Genomic DNA, 22,064 nt, shown 5'->3' with positions numbered 1-22,064 from the left:
GGTAATTTGGGCGCAGATGTACCGACTGGAGCTGCGAGAAGGCGCAGATCCTGGGCCGCGCCCCGCCCCGCCCCGCCCCGCCCCGCCCAGGTGCAGGTGCAGGTGCAGGTGCAGGTGCAGGTGCTCGAGGCCAGCGTGGCCCGCGCGGCCACATGGGCACTTGGCCCCCGTCGCGTGGGCGCGCAGGGTGGGCTGCTGGCCGGGCAGTCGCGGCTGGTCCGCCGGCGTCGGGTCCGAGGGGCGCCGAGAGCCACGGCGGGTCCCGGGCTATCAGCGCTGCGCCCCCTGCTCCTGCACCGGCCGCGAGGCCTTGTCGGGGTCCGCGGCGCCGCACGTGTCCGGGAAGCGCGGCCCCAGGCCCGCGAAGGAGTCGCAGCAGGGCGGGCTCTCCTCCTGCACCGGGTGGCCCACCGGCTCCGCTGCGCCACCGCCGGGCCCCGCCGGGCCCTCCTGGGAGTTCTGACTGACGTAGACCACGATGATGTCGCCCTTGAAATTCATCACCTGCCCGCTGGAAATAAACGTGGAGTTACTGTTTCCAGTCACATTCCCTACAGGGAGAGGAAGAGAGAACACGCAGAGGGTGAGTCATCCATTCGTGGGGACTGCGGGGTCTTGTGAGAGGGAAGTTTCCCAATGAACGGAGGGGCGATGGCGGCCCCTCGTCACCCCTCAGTCTCAGGTCTCCTAAATGCTTGGGGCACACCCAGGAGTTCCTTTATGCGCCCTCTTACCAGGCCTGCTGAGGCCCAGGAAGAAGGGAGAGAGACAGAAGACGAGAGAGAAGAGAGAAGAGACCGGCGAAGACAAGGAAAGGTAAGGCAGGCCATGGCCCCTGCTCACGTTTTGCCTCTTGCCACATGGGACTCTGGGAGTACAAGCAGGAGCACACCGGGACTGTAAAATCACAGACAAGATTCAAATGCTACAGCCGGGTGCATGTGCCCACGTGTGATCCATGTGCAGCAACCAACCAATGGCCCGGCTATGGTCCAACGTATCGCCAAGGGAAGTGAAGGCTGGAGGGAAGGCTGTTACCTGGTAGGCCCCTGAGCCCACCTCAGCCCAGCCTCCTCTCTGACCAATCTCACATCTGAGGCCTCTGTCACCCTGGGTGCCTGGACGCCTCCCTCCTTCCCTGGAGGTCCCTAACAGCTCAGCCCTGGAGGGCCACGGGGCCACCTGGGCTCAGTATTTAGCAGAGGTTAATTTATCAATTTCCTTAACATTTTCTTTTTTTTTTAACTCCTGGAAAAAAGAAAGATTCAGAAGACTAAAATGGGGGGGGGGGGGTCAATCCTATAAGTCACTCTTTCCTTCTGAACGCCGAGGAGTGTTCTGTTCCTAGGGGGCTCTATCATCACTTCTTCCTGGGTAACTAGATTTAGCCAGTCTTTAATGAATGGACCTTTTGGAAAACAAATAGGTTCAACAAATACTAGGAAACCTGCTACCCTTTATTAATATTCTGTTTTAAAAGACTGATGCTATAGAAATGTCCCTGGTGAAAACTGAAAATAAGGCCACAAACCAAGAGATACAGAAGTGCCCCCCAACACTCTGAATCATAAGCAGAACCTTTGTCTGCCCAGGGGAGGCGAGCGTCAAAGTGGTTCCTCACTATGAATGCCCTCATCTTTTTTCTTCTCTATGTGACAAAGCTTAATAATAATTTACACAAATAAAATTGGTTCTGTCCCCACAACACATGAAGAGATCCTCTCCAAATTTGGAAAGCATGTTTTGGAAGGTCTAAAATACCAACGGCACACAGGATATTCCTTTGGGGAGCCTTCCTATCACCCACAGGGTAGCTGCGGAGAAGCCAGGACTGAGGCACAGCGGCCCGTGAAAATGCAGGGACTCCAAATGTGAGCAACAAATTGAAAGTCACATGGGAAGATTTGTGACTCATGCTATTTCTCCCTTAGACAGTTCTTTGGGGGTATATTCCAAGGTGGGTAGTGGGTGGATTAATTTGCCTTAAAAAAACCCCCAAGCAACATGGGGGAGACCAGCTAGTATTTCCACCTACCAACCAGCCAGACTGACCCACATTCTCCACTCCTTCTCAAACATACTGACAGGTGCTCATAATATACAGTGAACTCTAAGCTAGGGCTCTGCTCTCTAGTATGTCTATGCCTTTCCGCTCCCACCAGTTACCAAGTTAGTTCTCAAGTATGTTTTTACTAGTTGAACTCATGAGGAAATCCAATGAAAAGCGAGTCGTTAAACACAAAACAAAAGAATCCATGAGCTAACTGCTGACCTGGTGTGGTGTGTGGGCAAGGTAACTGTTGAAAAAAAGAAAACAAACAAACAAACAAAACCATTAAAAGTCCAGGAAGACTTTGCACTCAAATTTGTTTTGCAAATGTCTATAACTTCTCTTTCCACACTAAAGAAATAGAAACTGGGAGCTAAGCTGGCATTGTTACTGTAAACAACGGCTCAGGAAACGATAATTAGCCAATACGTATGGCCCTATACTAATGCGTTATATGTTTTAAGTTTAAAAAGATGTTTAGGATAAGAACTTATAAATGACTTTTCAAGTAACTCAACAACCCCTGACCAGGGCTGGTACAAGGACTCCTACTGTGGCAGCAGCTGAATGAGTCACTAGTTGGTTAACAGAAAACGTCAAAGTGAGAAACCAAAAAATAGGCATATACCATAATCATTCTATCTTCATTTAAAATATCCCATGTTTCTGTAATAAAACCAGTAATTTTCAGTTGCTTAGACGTATGATTTTTCTCAGCATAGTCCCTCTAGATTTTAACGATTACAACGTCACTGACTGCTGGTTCTGTGGTTCTCCAACCTAGTGTAAAATTGCAGGGGCCACCCTAGCCACCGTGTGACTGACGTGCGTTCTTTAACTTGATCTCACTACTTCCTCTTCCTACTGAGATTTATCTGTCTGTGTCATGCTACATGTGATTTCTCCGGCATTTAAAATTTTACTTTTCAGCAGGTCAACATCACGAATCCACTGCTGTTGACCTCCTTTCTTGTCAGAATGTTCAGTTTGCCTGAGCTCAGGTAAAAACCCATGTTTTTACCATCGTCTTGACATCAAGAATCTGTGTTACTTTTTTACCTTAACAATTTCATGTCATTCCAGCATTGCCTCATGGCAAACAATATCTTTGATATATCCTATGGGATCTGTATTCTTGTTTTCTACTTTTTTCCAAATGGAACTCAACCTTTTGCCTAAGAGATCTATTTTAAACATTTCAGAATCCTTTGATTCATATATTGGATCAAGAACATAATTCTTTGGGGGGGGGCACCAAAAACAAGACCTCCAAATTCCTAATAATTAGGATGTAAAGAAAAGTTACGTAAAAAGATAGGAGCTTCTCGCCCGGCCAGGCGTGGCTCAGCGGTTGAACGTCAACCTAGGATCCAGGTGATCGGGGTTCAGTTCCCAGTCAGGGCACATGCCCGGTTGTGGGCTCGATCAATGACTCTCTCATCATTAATGTTTCTGTCTCTCCCTCTCCTTTCCTCTCTCTGAAATCAATAAAGGTATTTAAAAAAAAAAAAATAATAAGATAGGAGCTTCTCAATTTTATTCTTTACGTGTTTCTTTATCGAAGGTAAAATTATTGACAAAACCACCTTTGAGCAAGTCCAAGTCCATTCCATCCCTGCTGACTTTTATGAGGGTAGTAAACTGCTACAGGCTAGACTAATTTTAAAAGCTCTGATCTGCTAGTAACAATAAGTGGCGGCAGAGCCATCTTCATGGGCGTGTGACCTGTACAGACACATGGGGCCCTGTACTCATACAGGCCCCACAGTTGGTTCAATACTCTGCTCTCATCATCTTGAAATTCTTATTAATTCTTGCACAGGGGCCTCATATTTTCATTTTTCACTGGGCTCTGGAAATTATGTAGCCTGTCCTGAGTGGCAGGCAGCTCTTTTGAGTCTTGCTCTGGGCTTCCCCCCATCAATGCTTTAAGTTAGCATCACTCTTTTTGAAGGTAACATCTTATAACTTGGACATGTTTCAATACTGCAGGAGTGTTTTTGCCAATCTAATTTGCTCTATTGATAAAGAACAATTCAGTAAAACACTGAGTTGCAGAGGCTAGCCGCTCTGCCCTTAAAGTACGGATCCTGTGATGTGTTTCCCTGGTGGTCAAGCCACTTACCACTTGCTGTAAAACTTTCAACACCAAGTTTCTGATGTAGAACTAAGGGCCGTCCCTTTGAGAAAAGGTCTACTGACTATATCAATCGTACTTTTGTTTTGTTGTTGTTAATCCTCAACAGAGGATATTTTTTCCATTGCTTTTTAGAGAGAGTGGAAGGGAGGGGGGAAGGGGAGCGAGAGAGAAGAGAGAGAGAGAGGAGAGGAGGGAAGAGAGAGAAACATCAGTGTGTTAACTGGTTGCCTCCTGCACCTGCCCGACGGGGGCCGGGGATCGAACCTACAACCCAGGTACATGCCCTTGACTGGGAATCAAACACGTGAACGCCCAGTGCACGGGCCGACGCTCTAACCACTGAACACCACCAGCCAGGGCAGTATCGATTACACCTTTAATGCTTTGCCTACAATCTCTAGTTTTGTTTTGTTTTTCCAAGTGGAATGAAAACTAAGTCACTTGCCAAGCGGTCTAAGTGCAGAGTCCTCCCAGAGTTTTATTCCCCCAAATCTTTCATTGTTGTCTCATGCTCCTCAACCTCAACAGCAAACATTTTCAGCGACTCCTTTTTAAAATTGTCCCGAAGTACTTAACAGTTTTCATGGAAAAAAAATTTCATGCTTATCCACCTCATTTTTCCCCAGTTAATGTAACAATTCATGTTTTAAATGAACAGGATCAGCTCACACTCTCAGGACAGGAGATAGGAAGCAGGCCACTCGCCTGGTGGAGCAGAAGGGCCGGGATATTCCAGAGTGACCCCTTACTTGCGAGTAATCAGTGTGCTGTGGCCTTCAGTCAGTTCACTCTACAGGGGGAAAGGAGAGTGGGGGCCAATCTATGTGTTAAGTGGAGATACAGAGAGCACCCATCACAGTAATAACAGTGATAGAAACAGCACCACCATCCAGAAGTCACTGAGTGCTCCCTTCATGCCAGGCTGGCTGCACTGCAGGCACCAGCTCGCAGGTACTTTGCCTGTGACATTCAGGTTTGCTGTCTTTTTCCCTCTCGTGTCTGACATTCTTTTCATGGCTTGTCATAACGCAGACTCATGTGCAAGTAATCTAATAACATCAGTGTCATCCTGGCACGTCAGTCGCTACAGAGCAGAAGGTGCAGAGCTGGTGACTAAAGGGATGGCAGTTTCAGTGGCTGGCTGAGAACAGGAGGGTGAGAAAGGGGGTGGGGCAGAGGAGAGTGCAGGGATCTGAAAGCTCTCTGGTCTTGTCCTGGCTCTGCCCTCACTAGCCCTGAAATGTGGGACCAACCACCTAACAACTGCCCAGACCTCAGTCTGCTCATTTAGGAAATGAGCATCAATCTTCAAGCCCTGCTAGCCTGGCAGGATGCAGCCGCAGGAGAAGGCATCTGATAAACATTAAATGAATGAATATTAAATGAATGAATGAGCGAATGCACGAACACCCAGCAGGACAGCATGTGGGTCAAATGAGATGATGGGTTTGAAAATACTTGGGAAACAGCAAAGAATTGGTCACAGGTGCAACGATGGTTTTACTAGTCCCAGAATGTAGTAGTCATGCTCTGAACTCCCAAGAAAACAGAGATTCGGAAAAGGTACTGAGCAGTAATGCTCTTTCCATCCCTGTCTTGTTGGGGGATCTCAATACATCTAGAAGGCTGAAAGGGCACTTTTCCTCTAGAAGTCTAACCAACTTTTGTTTTCTCCGCAGGAATAACCCATCCTTCTGTCTCTGGTTTGAATATTCATCTTTATAATTCTACACTGAACCCACGGTCTCATTTCTTGCCATGCAAGTTGGCTGTGAGTCGAATGTAGTACTCCAGTAGATCACATTTTTTTAGAATGAGTTGGTAATATCCTGATCCTATATTATCCCTCAGTCCTGAATTGTCTTTGTTTAAAAGCAGTAATTCCTTAAAATGTTCTGTCTTTCCGAACAGAAAGATTTTACAGGTTATGCAAACGGAGTCGAGAGGGCAAGGCCCTGGATAGCCAATCAGCGGGTCTGGGTGCCAGCAGGCTGCATGACCAGGTGGGGGCTGCGGGGCCTCCGGGTCAGCATGGTTGCCATGGTTTCTGCAGTTGATGGGTGGCCCCAAAGGGGTAACTTTCCACTGGACGCCAAGGAAGCCCCAGGATGTTCTGCTGTTGGGGGAGCTCCTCCCTTGTTGGTAGCAGGTAAGGGGGGGAATATGAAAAGGGAAGGATGGTGTGGATGGGACTTATCTAAGATGCCCTAAAGAGGCCCGAGGCATTTAGCCTGTAGAGCTTCTAGCAATAGGAGCAGAGCGAGGGCCCCGCATGCACGTCCCTCTTCCTTACTCCCCTCTGCTGCCTTTCTGACAGCTTTCCCCTACAAGGCATTTCTTTTAGTTTTATGGCACTTGCAGAAAAAGATGGATTTGAAGACATGTGAAAGAAAGAGCTTTCCTCACTGAAGAATCAGTAAGAGCAAAGAGTACCTTTCTGAGACAACTGGCAGAGGAGAGGGTTCTCCCAGGGCCGGGAAGCCATCACCCACCTCACAGAGCCTGTCTCTTTTCCGTGGAACCTCTGAGTGGGCCTGGCCTGGGCACTGCCCCTCTCTCAGCAGAGCAGCCATCTCTCCCGGGCCTGTGTTTGCCCATGCGACGGCCCATGAAGGTTCTCCAACACACAGTAAACAAATGCAGTCCCACTGGCAGCACTTTAAGGGGAGTGGAGCTGTGGTTTCAGGTACAGGCTCCGCAGTCAGATAAGCAGAATGTCACAACAGTCTTACGTAGACTGAATTGTACCTGAAGGCCACCCCAAAAGTATGATGTGGGAGCCAGGAGGACATGAGGATACTTAGTAAGTTAGAAACGTTGAAGAGTTTCTAACATTCAAAATGGGCTAGTTGGCTTAACATGCATATTTAATATGACTTAACTAGAAGAATTTTCAGGTAACTTGAGAAAGTTAAAAATAGTTCAACAGAAACAGTGAGCAAATAAAATGGCCCCTCTTGATCAGAAAGCAGAATCCTTGCTTTTATAGGGGCTCCATTTCTGGGCAGAGAGAAGCAGCTTTGTTTTAAGAACTCAATCTCAAACAGAATCTGCATTTTTCAGCAAGGGAATGCGTACTTCCAAAAAGCTTATTATGTCATTTAAAATGCAGAATATATGAATATTAAATCACAAGAACTATAGCAAATAAGACCATCCAGCTGTCATTTAGATATTCTTCTGTAGAAGGGAACTAAAAATATACACGAATATGCTCCAGCTACCCAGGCTACCCTGGGTGCTTTCAGAATTTCTTTAAAAATGGTTTTATATTTAATCCATATGCTTCTCACAGAAATGCAAGCTCTGTTTTCCTTTTTCACAGAAATGCAAGCTCTGTTTTAGGCATTTGGAAGAAACTGGGTGTATGGTGATAAGGGAAGGGAAGCAGGATTCAATAGTTCCATTCTTAATCATGCCTGAAAATTCCTTACAATGGTTTGTGAATGAAACTCGTCTAAAAATGAGCCCCATTAGAACAGACAGAAGGCAAGCAGGACTGAATTAAACAAAGTATACAGTGAATTAATGTTTCATGTATTTTGAAATAGTGCATTGATTTTAGCATCAATGAATGCTCAGTATTATTACCCAATAACCAACTTATAAAATATTTTGGGGAGGGGGCGGGAACAGGGTGGAGGGGGTCAGTGGGGGGAGAGGGGGGACATCTGTAATACTTTCAACAATAAAGACAAATTTTAAAAAGTATTTTGAACTTATAGAATCAATGAGCCCTTACAATACTTAGGTAAAAGTGAAACATAAGTTCGTGGATGGCATTCCCACTGGAGAAAGAAGAAAGAGTGGCGGACAGGCTGTCGTGTGGGGGGAGGGGAAGAAAAGGGAAGAAAGTCGGGGTAGGAAAATCTTTATCTACCCTTTGAGGATGGAAATGGATGGTCAAGAACAGTCACTTCAAGAGAGTGTGGGACCCGGGGATGGGAGACTGCAGATGGGGAAGGGAGGGGGGCCAGGCATGTGCCCACCATCCTCCAGTGCCCCTGACTGCCAGGCATTGGCCTTGGCGACTTGCACCACTTGGGTCTGTGCACCCTCCACCCAGGACATCTAGGTCTACCCAGGACAGCCAGTCCTTCCATCCCCTACGTGGCGCCCCGCTCCCCAGGACAGACTGAGGACGTGGGAAGCCAAGAGTGAGTTAGGGAACAAACAGGGAGCTCTGGTTTCTGTTTCCCTAGTTACTCATGACTGGGCGAGTGAAGGAATGTGCTTATAAACACTTGCTCACAACATGCAGCGACCAAGCCACCCTGGGAGAGACTAGAAAGGTCAGGCGCGGCGAGGTCACCGTCATTCCTATGATTGCTTGTGGCTACCGAGAGACGTAAGGGTGCGAGTGCGCCAGGCTCAGCGAGAAAGACTCCGGGGGGGACTGTGAAGGGCCGCGAGGGCACGCCTGCCGTCCCTGGTTTAGGGAGTAGTGTTCGCGCTGGGACTTGAAGGACAGCAGGAACTGTGTGCTCTGGGAAAGGGGACAATGCAGAGACAGTGAGAGGTGTTCCTGCTAAAAGGGGCTGACACTGGGCAGAACTCAGGTGGGTGAGTGGGGGAGGGTGCCACAGACCAGGGGTTAGAGAGAGGCAGGCAGTGGGAGGCTCTGTCCTCTCAAATTATCGATTCTTTTTGTGTTGCCCATTCCCTGACCTCAATCCCTACTTGTTTCCCAAGCTTTTCCAAGTCCCCGTGGCTCAGTGGACCCTCGGTAAAGATTTGGTAGAAACACAGATATGTAGCTGGGGTTCATTAAGAATCATCGTGGGCCTGTAAACAAACAGCTCTCTCCAGCTCAGGAGTGGCTGAGCCAACGAAGTGGTTTCAGGAGCCAAAAGCAAGTCACTAGCCAGCTCTAGACACATTAATTATAAGCAGTTGCTAAAAAAAACAAGTGCTGGCGAGGGTGTGGAGAAAGGGGAACCCTTGTGCACTGCTGGTGGGAATGCAGACTGGTGCAGCCACTGTGGAAAACAGTGTGAAGTTTCCTCAAAAATTTAAAATGGAGCTGCCTTATGACCCAGCGATTCCACTTCTGGAAACATATCCAAAGAATCCCGAAACACCAATTTGAAAGAACATGTGTACCCTATGTTCACTGTAGCATTATTTACAGCCAAGATTTGGAAGCAGCCCAAGTGTCCATCAGTAGATGAGTGGATAAAAAAAGCTGTGGGACATTTACACAATGACTATTACCCAGCCATAAACAAGAAGGACATCTTACCCTTTGCGACAGCATGGATGGACCTGAGGAGTATGACGCTAAGTGAAATAAGCCAGTCAGAGAAAGACAGATACTGTGTGTAATCTAATGAACAAAATAGAAACAGACTCATAGATAGAGAGCAGACTGACAGCTGTCAGAGGGGAGGGGGTTGCAGGGCTGGGTGAGAAGGGTGAAGGGATTAAGCAAAGCCCCCCCCCAATAGTTAATAAATAATAATATAAGAATAAAAAAAGAAAAAATATAAGCAGTTGTTTTTCTTTGACATGAAATAATTTTTTAGATATAGTGAGAATTATCCCAACTCCAGGTGAAAGGGCTGTAACCAAGGTAACCACCATTATGTCAAACAGAAAATAATGGAAGATGTAAATTTAAGACATGGTTATGTAAGACAAAGCTCTGTTTTCCCCCTTCCTCGGTCTTTGCTAATAATTCTCACTGGTCTTTCGGAAGAGTTATACCATTGCTAAAACAGCTTTGGCATTGGGCATTACTTTTAAAAGACAGCCTTGCAGAGCCCTTTAAAGAACCATCATTGTCCTGAAAAGAATGCTGGGTGCGAAGGAGACACACTTCCCTACTGAGGAAATGTCTAGGCATTGTCATTTCTCTAGAAACCACTTCACTTGGTTATAAGTCTTTAAAACACTCACGCATAAAAATCCAACACCCAATAAAAAAAACACACCACTTCAAGTCCTGAGAGCACAGTGGCTTTTAGAAGCTCAAAAAGGATTACCCCCCCCCCTTATCTGTCAGCCAATCTCACCCTTTCACACATTTTACAGAACATATATTATGACAATATATATTTTTTAAAAGCAATAATGAGACAGTGCTATTTTGACCAGAAACCAGAAGGCCTGTGTGTGTAGAAGTAATTATGGAAGGAACAGCCTCAAAATTCAATCTGGCTGCTGCTGCTCAGATGAAAGTGAACCTGGCCCGCCTGCTCGCATCTCCACGGATGTGTCACACGGCTAAGCCCCAGGCAGGACAGAAAAAGCAACGCGAACTTTTTGCAAATTACCACCACTTAGTCGATGACACTTTTCCTTTCCTTTTCTCCATGCCTAGATGTTTAGAGCTGGAGAAATAAAAGATAATGAAAAACAGACGAGGGTACCTTTTTAACTCTTCTCATCAAGGGAGAGCACAGATCTGGCTTTGGGTTTTGTGACACTAAGAAAAAAATATCTCCTTAAACGTGGCCAACACTGTTCTTCCACAAACTGTCAATGATTTTCACACAGCAGCCAACGTCACCTTCCTGGTGTCACCAACTGAAAAACCGGTCTGCCGCTGGCAGTGTTACCAAGACGTGGCCTCTGCCACACTGAGCTTCCACCTCCCCACTCTCCCCAAACTAGTGTTCTGTGTGTCTCTATAACCAATGGGAAGGAGAGTCACCACTAAAAAGAAACAGAGCAATGGAGCTGAAGTAATGGAAAGTCCTTAAGATCTTTAAAAAATGTTGAGATATTCTGAAGGAAAACACATCAGGGGTCTTTGAAAAATAGCCCCAAATGTATCTCCTCCTTTGGGTCTCCCTGAGGATTGATATTACAGAATTTACACGTCAGTGAATTTGTGCAGTTGCACCAAACCTCAAAGCTGAGAAAGCAGGTAAAAAATACGCTGTTCTCTCAAATAGTCAAGAGCATTGTCAGCAAGAGGCAAACATCTCTGTGTTTAAGGCAGGGACTGAGCTACCAGGGTTGAGACCAGCTACTAGTATCACTTGTAGTAAATAAAGGGGCAGGAAAAAAAAAACAAACACAGCCCAGGGTCAAGGTGGTCTATGGATGGGGGTTTTTTTGGGGTGGGTGGGGAGAGGGCGGAGGATTTCTGGAGAGCGTCTATGGCTTCCAGAAGATTCTCAACGCGATCCCTGACACCCCCCACCTCTCATGCCAGCCCCTTCCACGGAGAGCAGAGGAAGCCCTCCCACCAGCAGCACTGGGCCTTGTAATGACACAATAAGACAGAGAGTGTCTTCCTGTCCTGGAAAAAAAGTTTTTATATTATAATTGGTGGGCTATTCACACTCAAACCGTGGTGCAGTGGTAAATTCTCTATAATGATTTTAATCGTAAAGTTGTCCCCCAGGTGCCCTAAGTATATCACATTCGGTGGTTGCAGAAGGGGCTCCTCACGGAAAGCATTAAAGGACACCTGACTGCTTTGTTAACTTGGTATAGAACCAGAAGCTACTGTCGATAAATATTAATGAAGGATTAACTAAACAATTTTGTTTGTTCTCCTGAAATTTATAATAGCTTTTGGGGGGTGTGATTTAAGGCGCAGGTTGCTTTAAAGCAACAACACTGGAAGTCTGAGGGGTGCCTAGACGTCAGCCAGTTCTGAGGTCAGTGTTGCCTGGGGGGTGCATGCTGGGCTTTGAGGTCTAATCCCACCCTGAGAGGCCTGAGCACAAAAGGGACCTGCAGACACCAAGACACAGCCGGGGGCAGAGGGTGCAGTCACAGGGCAGCGGGCACAGCCCACACCCCCCGCACAGGGCTGCACCACAACCCACCCTGTAAAGAGGCTTTGCCGAGAAAATGCTCCAGCTGAATTGTTCCCCACGTGGCTCCGCTTTTCCCTAAACGGTCTGGGGCCCTGGCCCCCAAACCCTGCACCACGCCCAGGCCGCGGCGGTCCGAGGGGAGAGGCCAAGGGGGTCACTTACCAGACGCGGGCGGCTGCTCGCTGCCCGGGCTCCCGGGCGCCGGGGCGCCCCCGCTGCAGCCGGGGGGCCGCGCATCCGCCTCGTCCCCGCGGCCTCGGCCCCCCGGGCCCTCAGCTGCTGCTTCGGGAGGAAGGCCCATGCCATAGGCGCACTGCGGCAACGGTCCAGTTTTGGGGGAGCCCAGGAGGGGCTCCCGGTCCTCCTCGGGCGGGCTCCCGCAGCCCGCGCAGCCGCCTGCGGAGCCCGAGGCCGCCCAGGGGGCGCAGCGGCCGCCCCCCGCCTCCTTCTGCAAGTACTTTTCGGAGGACACGGGGATCCAGTCGGTCCTGCGCGGGGGCTCGGCCAGGGGGCAGCTCTCGCAGTCCGCCAGGCTCTCGGTCCCGGTGAAGCCCTGGCTCAGGCTGTCGTCCTCCCCCACCTCCAGGGGCTCGGGGAAGGGGGGCGCGCCCCGGCTCCCAGGCCCCGCGAGGCCCGGGAGGGCGCCTGCGCCCTGGGGCGGCCTGTCCACGTACTCGTCTTCCGTGGGAACCTGCTGGAAGGGGTCCCCCTCCGCCTCGCTGACCAAGGCGAGCGTCCCCGCGCGTCCCGCGTGTCCCTCGGGGGCGCAGGGCGCGCAGGACGTGTCCTCGGGCAGCGTCCTCTCCTCCAGGGTCAGCAGCCAGGCGCCGTCGCAGGGTCCGCGCGGCCTCGGGGCTCCCGCCGGGCTGCGGCCCAAGGGGTCCTCTGCGGGCTCCTGCTGAGAGAGGCAGAGGCAGGGCATCGACACCCAGTTATTAGCACATGGTTCAGCCCAATGCTGCCGGAAACGGGGTTTACCGCGGTCACGTCACCCAGAGGAGAGCGGGTGGGGCCCTCGCTGGGGCCACGGCGTGTTGTTTAAAATTAGAGTGGGGACGAGCCCTGCCAGGGCCACCAGAAAGGAGGGACGAACTCACTTCAGGGGAATGAATGCTCACACTGCAGCAAGGGCAAGGGCCAGCCCCCAGAACTTCCCCGCACGCAACCTTGCATAGAGAATCTCCATCTAAGTTTTTTTTTAAAAAAAAACACACAACCACCCTAAACAAATACTGAACTCTAGTTATTAGCTTTATTTTTTGCTGTGGTAGCGTTTAGTAATTCTGAAACTACTTTCTCTGAATTCTGCAAATGAGTAAACACGTAGAAAAGAATTGGAGGCAGGTTTCCTACTGTTGGATTCAACACGACTCAGCTACAGAGCAGGGAAAGATCAGAAGGCGCTGCTGCGACAGAAACTGCAGAAATCGGTATGAGCTCGTGGTTTACCATTTATATATTTTTATACCTAAGAAAACCGATCTAAAGGACACAGTGAGATAACTACTGAAATTTTAATATCAAATGTGGGTTAGATAATGGTATTGAACCACTATTAAATGTCTTGATTTTGATAAATGAACTCTGGTTATGTAAGAGAATGTCCTTGTTCTTAAGAAATTCATTATGATGTATTTAAGGGTCCTAGAGCACAACGTCTGCCATTCACTCTAAAACAGGTCAAGGAAAAAATATACACATACACATATATACACACACAAAGAGAGAGTGCAAATAGTACAGCAATGTGGCAGAGTATAAACAACGGGGGGGCCTGAGAATAGGCTATGTGTAAGGTCTTTGTACTACTCTCACTGCTTCTCTATAATTTTGAAATTATATCAAAATTAATAGCTACCAAAATAACTACAGAGTAAAGGAAAATGGAAGCTCATCCCTTCTAGGAACCTGTGTACTACGCAATCAAGATTGGCACTAAAAAGAATATAATTAATATCTGGAACGGAGGTGACAGAAATGGAATGCAGCATTTAGGATGAGTACCTGGGCCTTGGACTACTCTGTGGGGATCAGCCCTGGGATCTGGAGCCCCAGCCCTTCAAGGAAGTTCCTCTTAACACAATGAGGCTCAATGTTTGACTAATAACTATCTCAGCCTAACTGTTAAAGGTACTTCAAGCAGGCATTTGAGACTTTTAAATTTACCTTATTTCCACTTAGGCGGCTGCATGTCTCGTTGACCCAGTGCCGCAAATTAGCTAGAAAAACAAAGCAAGGATGAGGTCTTTGTGTTACTATTTCCTATTCCTAATTCGGTCTCACTGACCACTATGTCAGTGCAATATCATTCTTTAAACAGAACCCTCTGCACGTCTTTTAGTGAGAGTTCCTGAGAGTGAAAACATTCAGAAGAAAATCAACCCATCTAAAGTCTATAAAGACGTCTTACCCTCTTTCCTCCCATCAAAAACAGAACTTTTTGATCCATGCGAAGCAAAATATGACCCACTAATGTTCCATTGAATACCTAGGAGCACATTTGAGGGTGTCAGAGCTGCCGCTGGGACGATGCACGTTCTCAGTCCCTTAGCAATTGATCTCTGACTACAGGACTGGGCTGGGCATCGTAGGGGAACCAAGATGACGTGGGCCTGGGAGACTGACTTTCCCGTGAACTCGCTCACATAGATGTACAGTGAAAGTCAGGTGCACGCTGGAAGGCTGCGGTGGACACCCCTGGGTTCCAGGGGGGCCCAAATACTTTCCCACTGTACCCTGTTGCTTCTCAGAAAAAAAGAATATGTTCTGTGGCATAGACAAATTATATCTCCACCAAGTATTAAAAATAGAAGTGCTGAAACCTAAAAAGTCAAAACCACGAATTAAAAAATCTATGACATTATGTCATACAAAGATAAAACGTTATCCCGCCTCCAGTGAATTTTAATCTTGGCTTCACGGGCTGTCAGTTCTCCATGGGAAGATAACCGGGTCATAATAATAGCTAAGGATACGATGGTGTGACCTTGCCCGGTTTATTTAACTTCTCTGAGCCCCAGTTTCCGCATCATGAAACCAGGGAAAGAGTAGTGCCTACCTCGTAGTGCTGTTGGGGAGACTTAGTTAGTACATGTGATATGCACACGGCAGTGTATGCACTTATCGCATCAATGTTCAATACAGGTCACTTATTGCTATCATCATCCTCATTATTCCTGGTTCTTTTCTGCAATTTTAAAATTACATAAAAATAAAGAGACTCCAAGTAAAAGGAAAGTTGCAGCTCTTTCGTTTTCTACACTCACTCATTTGTTTTCTGTACTAACCAGGAGGGCTGTTGTCACTCGCCTTTGGTAAGGGTAAGGAGTACTCTGAGGTCTGCAGGGCTGCGACATCTTCACTGTCATCTCACATGGTTCAGACCTTCTGCTCCCGCTGCACTGACCTTCCTTAACCCCCCAACTCGCCCTGCTCCCTCCATCATGAAATTCCCTCTGCATGGAACGCTTTGAATTCTCTTGTCTCCCATGGGCTAGTTAATTCCAGTTTGTCTTTCAGATCTCAGCGGCCCTGTCTCCTCCTCTGGGGGCCCTGGCTGACCCCAAGGCTGGGCAGACTCCTGTGTTGCCTGATCACCTGGAGGTCTCTCTGCACCTCCCCTTTCCATACTCAGCTTCACTCTGTGGGCCCCATGCCTGCCCTGCCCACGGGGACACCTCCTCCATGAGGGCATTCACTGCTTGTGTGTTGCCCAGTATTGAGACTTCTGTGCCAGTCCTGTCCCTGGTGGCCAATAAACATGTGTTTGTTGCATGAAAATAAAGCTAACAGTCATACATCTCAATTCAGTAACCCTTAGGTCCATGCCCTTCTCATTGATGAGATGGCAGTAAAAGATTATCACAGAGGCAAAAACTAAAGAACAAACAGCACAAGTCTGTTTATCTCACAAAACTATGACTGTACTAGAGGTCCGCAGCACCCGAGCATGCACCATTCAAATCCCCAGTTACGGCACTGTTAGGGAAGGGAAGCTGCATTAAATAGAAATACTCAATAATGAGTTGACTTGAGAAATTGGATTGGCATTGCTCTCCGATTAACAGTGGCATCTTCAATTGCCATCTTCCCTCTTTAATTAATCTTTTGATTGCTCATTGTGCCATTAGGTAATGTAATGTTAATGGAAACAGCAAGATATGCAGGGTTTCATGAAGCCCATGGATGTAACGTGGGAGAACTGATCAAATCACAGCAAAGCAGAGGTGGGCAAGATAAACAAGTGAGCAACTGAAAATGGAAAAGGATGGTGAGGCTGCAAGGCTCAAAAGAGAATGAAGTGACTAAGCATTAAGAAATATCTTCAGGAAACTTACTGAAGCCTTGAATCCTTTCTTAAAAATTACACTTTTTAGCTTTATAGTATAAAAGTCAAATATGGTGTGATATAAAAAGACACTATCAAACAATACCCTAATCAAAACTTTCACTCCACCATTGACCTGAATGTTTTGTTTCTGTTTTAACCAGGTACATTAAAAATGTTTATATTCTAGGATCAATGCCACCCCTGTGTATCTGACACCACAGAACCTACATGATATACACAGATAGCTTAGGAGTCATCAGTTTCCTGACCCTAAGGTGTTTTTATTTGTTCATACATAAATAGGCACACTGGATTTTGGTTGTTTTGCCAGAGAACAACAAATTAGGTATAAGGGGTGTTCCACCTTCCTTTAAGCACAACCACCTCAGGGTGCTTATTTTAAGCAGATCACTGGATGTAGTCAGTGGGTGACAGACGCATCTTCCAAAGCATATACCTAGAAATGCATCTATTTTGAAGATTCGTTTTCCAAACCCAGCACAGACGTCATACCTGTCAGTGCTTTCCCTTTTTTCCTGTAGTAAACACCAGAGACGACAGCCACGACTAAGGCCACAGATATGAAGAGAAGCAGGATGACCAAACTGGGCAAGAAAGTCTGGGGCTCTAGACGGGAAGAAGCGAGAAAATCAGCATTAAAGGTGATATCATTTTAGCCTCTAAGCTTAGAAACAAAACCCTTTAAATCAAGCCCCAGAATCAAGGCTGCTGGCCTGGAATAAGAGAAGTGTGAAGGCCCGGACCCTGCAGGTTTGTCACAGAGGGCTCGCGCTCCGAAGGGTGCAGTCACCAGCGCGGCCCAGTCCCCTGTGGGACATCACTGCAGGGAGGCCAGCCCGGGCCATCTGGAAGTGTTTCTACCTCAGGACAACTCAAATCACATTTACAGCGCCATCCAGTTCCACCTTTGCTTACCTAAGGACACCTCGATCTCTCCAGGGGCCCAGCCTCCGAGGCAAAAGGAAGCCCCTTATCCTATCTTTTTCCAAACACCCACATGGCACCGGGGCTTGCTGGCCCCGAGGCAGAACCACAGCTATGCTGGGGGGGTTCAGGGGGTTCATCTGCAGCCTTTCTACAGGGTGGGGCAAAGGTAGGTCTACAGCTGTTCGTATGAAAATAATACAATAATTAATAAATAAGAATACAAGGATAGTGTTTTGTGCACTCACAACTGTAAACCTACTTTTGCCCCGCCCCATATTATAAACTCTTGGTTTACCTGACCTGGTTTCCGGGACTCTGCCTTTCCTCCTCTCTCTTTTTTAAAATAACACTCCCCTGGTTATTTTTAACATCTTCAAAATGGTCTTTTTAAAATGCTGCTCTGACTGTGTAACTCCATATCCAGAATGTCTGACGTCCTCCTGTCCCCCCAAATGTCAAATCTAAACCCCCAATTTTCTTAGTCAAAGTTCATTAATCCTGCTATTCTGCAGCCCAGGTCTTTCTGCCTCATTCGAAAGGTCTTCTTGACACGTCTGCCATCTCATGTGCTTCGATATCCGCACCCACCTCCGGCTACCTCACTCGCCTGGATAAGCAGCAGCCACCATTAACTGTCACTTTCTGTCACTCTTTGACACCCTACTCAAGATTAATTTGACCTACAAAATGCTTCATAAATAATGATAGCTATAGTCTAACAAGTTGCTGACTCTGGTTGGTGACCAAAATCTCCCACAGACACTCATACTGTGACCACCAACACCCTACCATATTTGGGCATTTTATGTTTGTAGCTCAATTTTCTTTTTTTGTTTTGTATATATAAATTCATTTTTAGTTATCCATTCCAGAGTAAAAAATTATCAAGTAAACAGCATATCTGGAATTAAAATACTGACAAAAATGAAATACTTAACTGGCCATGGATGGGATGGGATAAGATGGCAAGGAGAGATGAGCCCTCCAGATATGGCAGGTAATCTGGGGGAAATCTAGGAGCTGACTAGACCAGGCCACAACTACCAACCAACCTGCTGTATTTAAACATAGCATTTAGGGGTGGAGGTGGGGGTGGGGAGCTTATGGGGGACAAGTGGGGAATACACGATACAGTGTACAGATGACGTGTTGTGGAATTGTGCACCTGAAACCTGTATAGTTTTGTTAACCAGGGTCACCTCAATAAATTCAATAAAAAGGAAAAAAATAAACATACCATTTGGTAGTTTTGTAGATGGCAGAGAAGAACTACAGACCACGTCTGATTTATTGGTCCCAGGAAGTGCTTCTGTCTGTCCAAGACTGGTACAGCTGTGGGGGCAAAGGGAGTTAAGTGCTTCAGTTTTATAGTCTTGTCATTTTTTTTTTTTACTATGCTTTTTTAAAAAATTGATTTTAGAGAGACAGGAAGGGAGAGGGGTAGAAAGATAGAAACATCAATGAGAGAGAAACATTGATCGGCTGCTTCCTGCACGCCTCCTACTGGGGATCAAGCCCGCAACCAGGGCATGACCCCCGACCTGGAATCGAACTGGTGACCTCATGGTTCATGGGTTGATGCTCAACCACTGATCCACACTGGCTATATTCTTGTTTTTTAAGAAAAGCTACAAAAGGCTCTGCTCCACTAGACTGCTAGCTCCTTCAGGAGAGGAACCCAGGTCTCCCTGGACATTTGGGTCCCCAGTGCCTGTCCACACATCATCCAGGTGGACAAATGAATGAACAAAAGCAATCTGTAAGAACTACTCGGAGAGTATGGTCCGAAGGATAGTAGGTTGGTGTCTACAGTACAGAAGGTTCCAAATGCTTCAATTGCCAAGTGATAAACTTCTGATGAATGCTCTTTTGAAGTTGAAAACACAAAACCTTTTCAACATAAAACTTAGGTAAGCAGTTCAGAAAATAAATATTTAATGAGAATTGATATACTATGAACTGAAAGAATCATTATATTGATTATTTATATTTAACAAGCAGCATGTGATGAAAGGACCGAGATTCCACTATAGATACACTAACATAAGTATGAAATGGTACATATGAGATGATTCATTCAAAATGATTAATTACTGAACAAGACTGGAAACAACCTAAATGTCTATCAATAGGAAACTTACTAACTCAATTACAGCACATCTCTACAATGAAATATTACATACCTATAAAAAGCCATGAAAATCTAAGTGAACTAATATGGAATGAATTTCCTTCGAGATACATAATGTGAAAAAAACTATAAAGTGTTTACAGTATGCAAATGTTTATGTAAACAGGAGGCTTCTTTATGCACACACACATCTCTAGACAGTAAACTGGCGGTATTGGGAAGCTGGGCAAAGTGGGGGTGATGAATGAATGCTAACAAGTGTCATCAATCATTTTCAACTAAATAAGGTTAGAAAAGGGACAAAAGAAGCTGCAACTCTAGGTCAAAGATTGAGTCAAACTGAATCTAAAAAGTAAAACAGTGTCTGTCACATTGGGTTGAAGGTTGGTTGGACGGGTTTATTCTGCCCACCCTTTTTCCATTTTGAACACGGCTTCGAGAGGGAGCCTCACCAAACGCAATCAGTCTGTTTCCAACCCAGGTGAGACCACGGAGGATGAGTGTTTTAAAATCAACAAATTCTCTGGGCTCCTTCGTTGTCACTTACTTGGTCCAGGGTTTGCATCTTTCTGTAGAAGAAAAGGCGTCGGAGAAATAGCCGACAAGGCAGGGCTCGCACACCGTGTCTTTGTTGAGCTGCACTGTCAAAAAACAAACGGACAAACAGAACAAACAAAAACCAAGCAAGGACACTTAGAGATCGGCCAGGATGGTGGTCCAGAGGAGAGACAGATAGCAGGAGCTGACCCCCTGCCTCTCACCGCCCCATCCTTCCCGCCCCCGCCGCTTATGGCTCATTGCTTCAGCCCCCACAGGCTCGAGAGGGCCCTCGATCCCAGCAGGAGGTTCAGGGTTATTATGTGCAGGAAGATAGCTGGCTCAGTGTCAGGCCACTAATGCCAGTATCTGAGTTAGGTCCTGACCCTTTGCTATTCAGAGCCACTGTCCTGGTCACCAATACTCTGTTTCCTAGCCAGGGAGCCTGCTGTCTGACTTGCTTTAACCAAGCACCTGTCTGATCTTCCTTTTCAGTCTTTTGGGCTTACACCAACCTTGATCTAGAGAGAATGGCAGTGCTTTTACTGTTTTTAAGAACAACTTCCTGACCTGACCGCTCTGATCAGCTTAATCTCACCAGTCCAAATATGGGAGTGACAACAGGTTTCTTAAAAAACAAAAACAAACAAACAAAAAAAACCCTTACAGGTCTCTTTCTCTTAAACCAAGGGTAGGTAGCAAACTTTTTCTAGAAAGGGCCATATGGTAAATATCCTTTGCAGGCCTTCTGGTCTCTGCTGCAAATACTTTTAGCATGAAAGCAGTCCCTGTATGCGGCTGTGTTCCAATAAGACTATTTACACAAACACAAGTGGTGGGATGGATTTTGGACCCCTGCCTTAAGCCACAGCACTGAAAGCAGGAGTTGATCCTGCTTAGTAAGCTTGTCTTCAACACTCTCAAATTCCTCGTAAAACTATATTATTGAAATAGGAAATGTCTCGGATTTCCTATGTTTATTGCCTTTACTGCTACTGACACGAGCTGACCCTTTGGGAATTCCAATAAAGAAGAACATCGGTTCCATGCGATATCAGGATCAGGCAATTGACTTGCACCAAAACCATAGATTACTCTTGAAATTAGTAGCACTTCTGTGATTTACTTTCATGAATAAACACTAACATAAGGAATTACATGTTTTTTGTCCAGAGTCGATGGGAAGTATCTAGATTTCTGCAACTGCCTCCATAAGCAGGGTACCCCTCCTTCAGTCTATTTGATTTGCCTTAGAGTGATATTAACAAAAGCCCAGTTAACATCTAGTCAGCTCACATAAATTCTAACAGCCTTGAAAAAGATAAATACACTCTAGAAGAGTAACCCTTAAAAACAAAGAGACTTCTTAAGGAGCTACAAGGCAGTAAAGCTTAAAGCTCATTGATTTCCCTACACTGGGCTCCCCTATCTGCTGTTTGTAACTGACCTGCCAGGGGCACCCTGCAGGTCTCTCTGTCCCCTTTTCCTTTCTTAATCACACTTCTCCCACTCCAAATATGGCTATGGTGCCAAACCTCTGAGACGCTAAGCAAAGCAAAAAGTGGAAATATTGGCCCATGGACACAGACAATAGTGTGGCGAAGGCCTGGGGTGGGGTAGAAGGGGTCAATGGGGGAATAAGGGGACATCTGTAATACTTTCAACAATAAAGATAAATTAAAAAAAAAAAAAAATTGGTGATGGCAGAGCTCCTGCATTCAGAGCATCTCAGTACAGCGTCCGTCTCTCCCTATCTATTCATGGCCAAAGTGTGACAACAGAAATAGTGTAACTGGGACCAGGCTGAGTTGTTCTGAATTCAAATACAGGTGGCCCTTGAACCATGTGGAGTTTAGGGTTTTCAATCCCCCTGTGCAGTCAAAAACCCATATATAACTTTTGACTCCCCCCAAACTTAACTACTAATAGCCTGCTGTTGACTAGAAGCATTATTGATTCCATAAACAATTAACACATATTTTGTAGGTTATATGTATGATATACTGTATCTTACGATAAAATAAGCTGGAGAAAATAAAATGTTCTGAAGAAAATCGTAAGAGAAAATACTGTAATGTATTTATCAACACCGTACGTTTTTAAAAATCCGCATATAAGTGGACCTGCGTAGTTCAAACCCATATTGTTCAAGG

At 46.4% G+C, this 22,064-nt stretch overlaps 1 protein-coding gene across 1 annotated transcript in view; it reads right to left on the bottom strand.

Moving 5' to 3' along the window:
• Positions 1–270: 270 nt before the first annotated feature.
• Positions 271–22,064, bottom strand: part of TNFRSF11A (TNF receptor superfamily member 11a) — a 48,445-nt gene continuing 26,651 nt past the window's right edge. Inside the window, exons 5-10 of the mRNA XM_087819318.1 lie at positions 19,922–20,015; positions 18,481–18,575; positions 16,809–16,922; positions 14,132–14,184; positions 12,128–12,863; positions 271–551 (exon numbers count right to left, since the gene is read on the bottom strand). Of these exons, the coding sequence (XP_087675444.1) occupies positions 271–551; positions 12,128–12,863; positions 14,132–14,184; positions 16,809–16,922; positions 18,481–18,575; positions 19,922–20,015 (1,373 nt within the window). The remainder of the gene's footprint in view (positions 552–12,127; positions 12,864–14,131; positions 14,185–16,808; positions 16,923–18,480; positions 18,576–19,921; positions 20,016–22,064) is intronic.

The sequence above is a fragment of the Miniopterus natalensis genome, chromosome 7, assembly GCF_054644295.1.
Source record: "Miniopterus natalensis isolate mMinNat1 chromosome 7, mMinNat1.hap1, whole genome shotgun sequence".
NCBI lineage: Eukaryota > Metazoa > Chordata > Mammalia > Chiroptera > Miniopteridae > Miniopterus > Miniopterus natalensis.
Note: the sequence above shows the minus strand (reverse complement) of the source record. Positions and strands in the feature narration are given on the sequence as shown.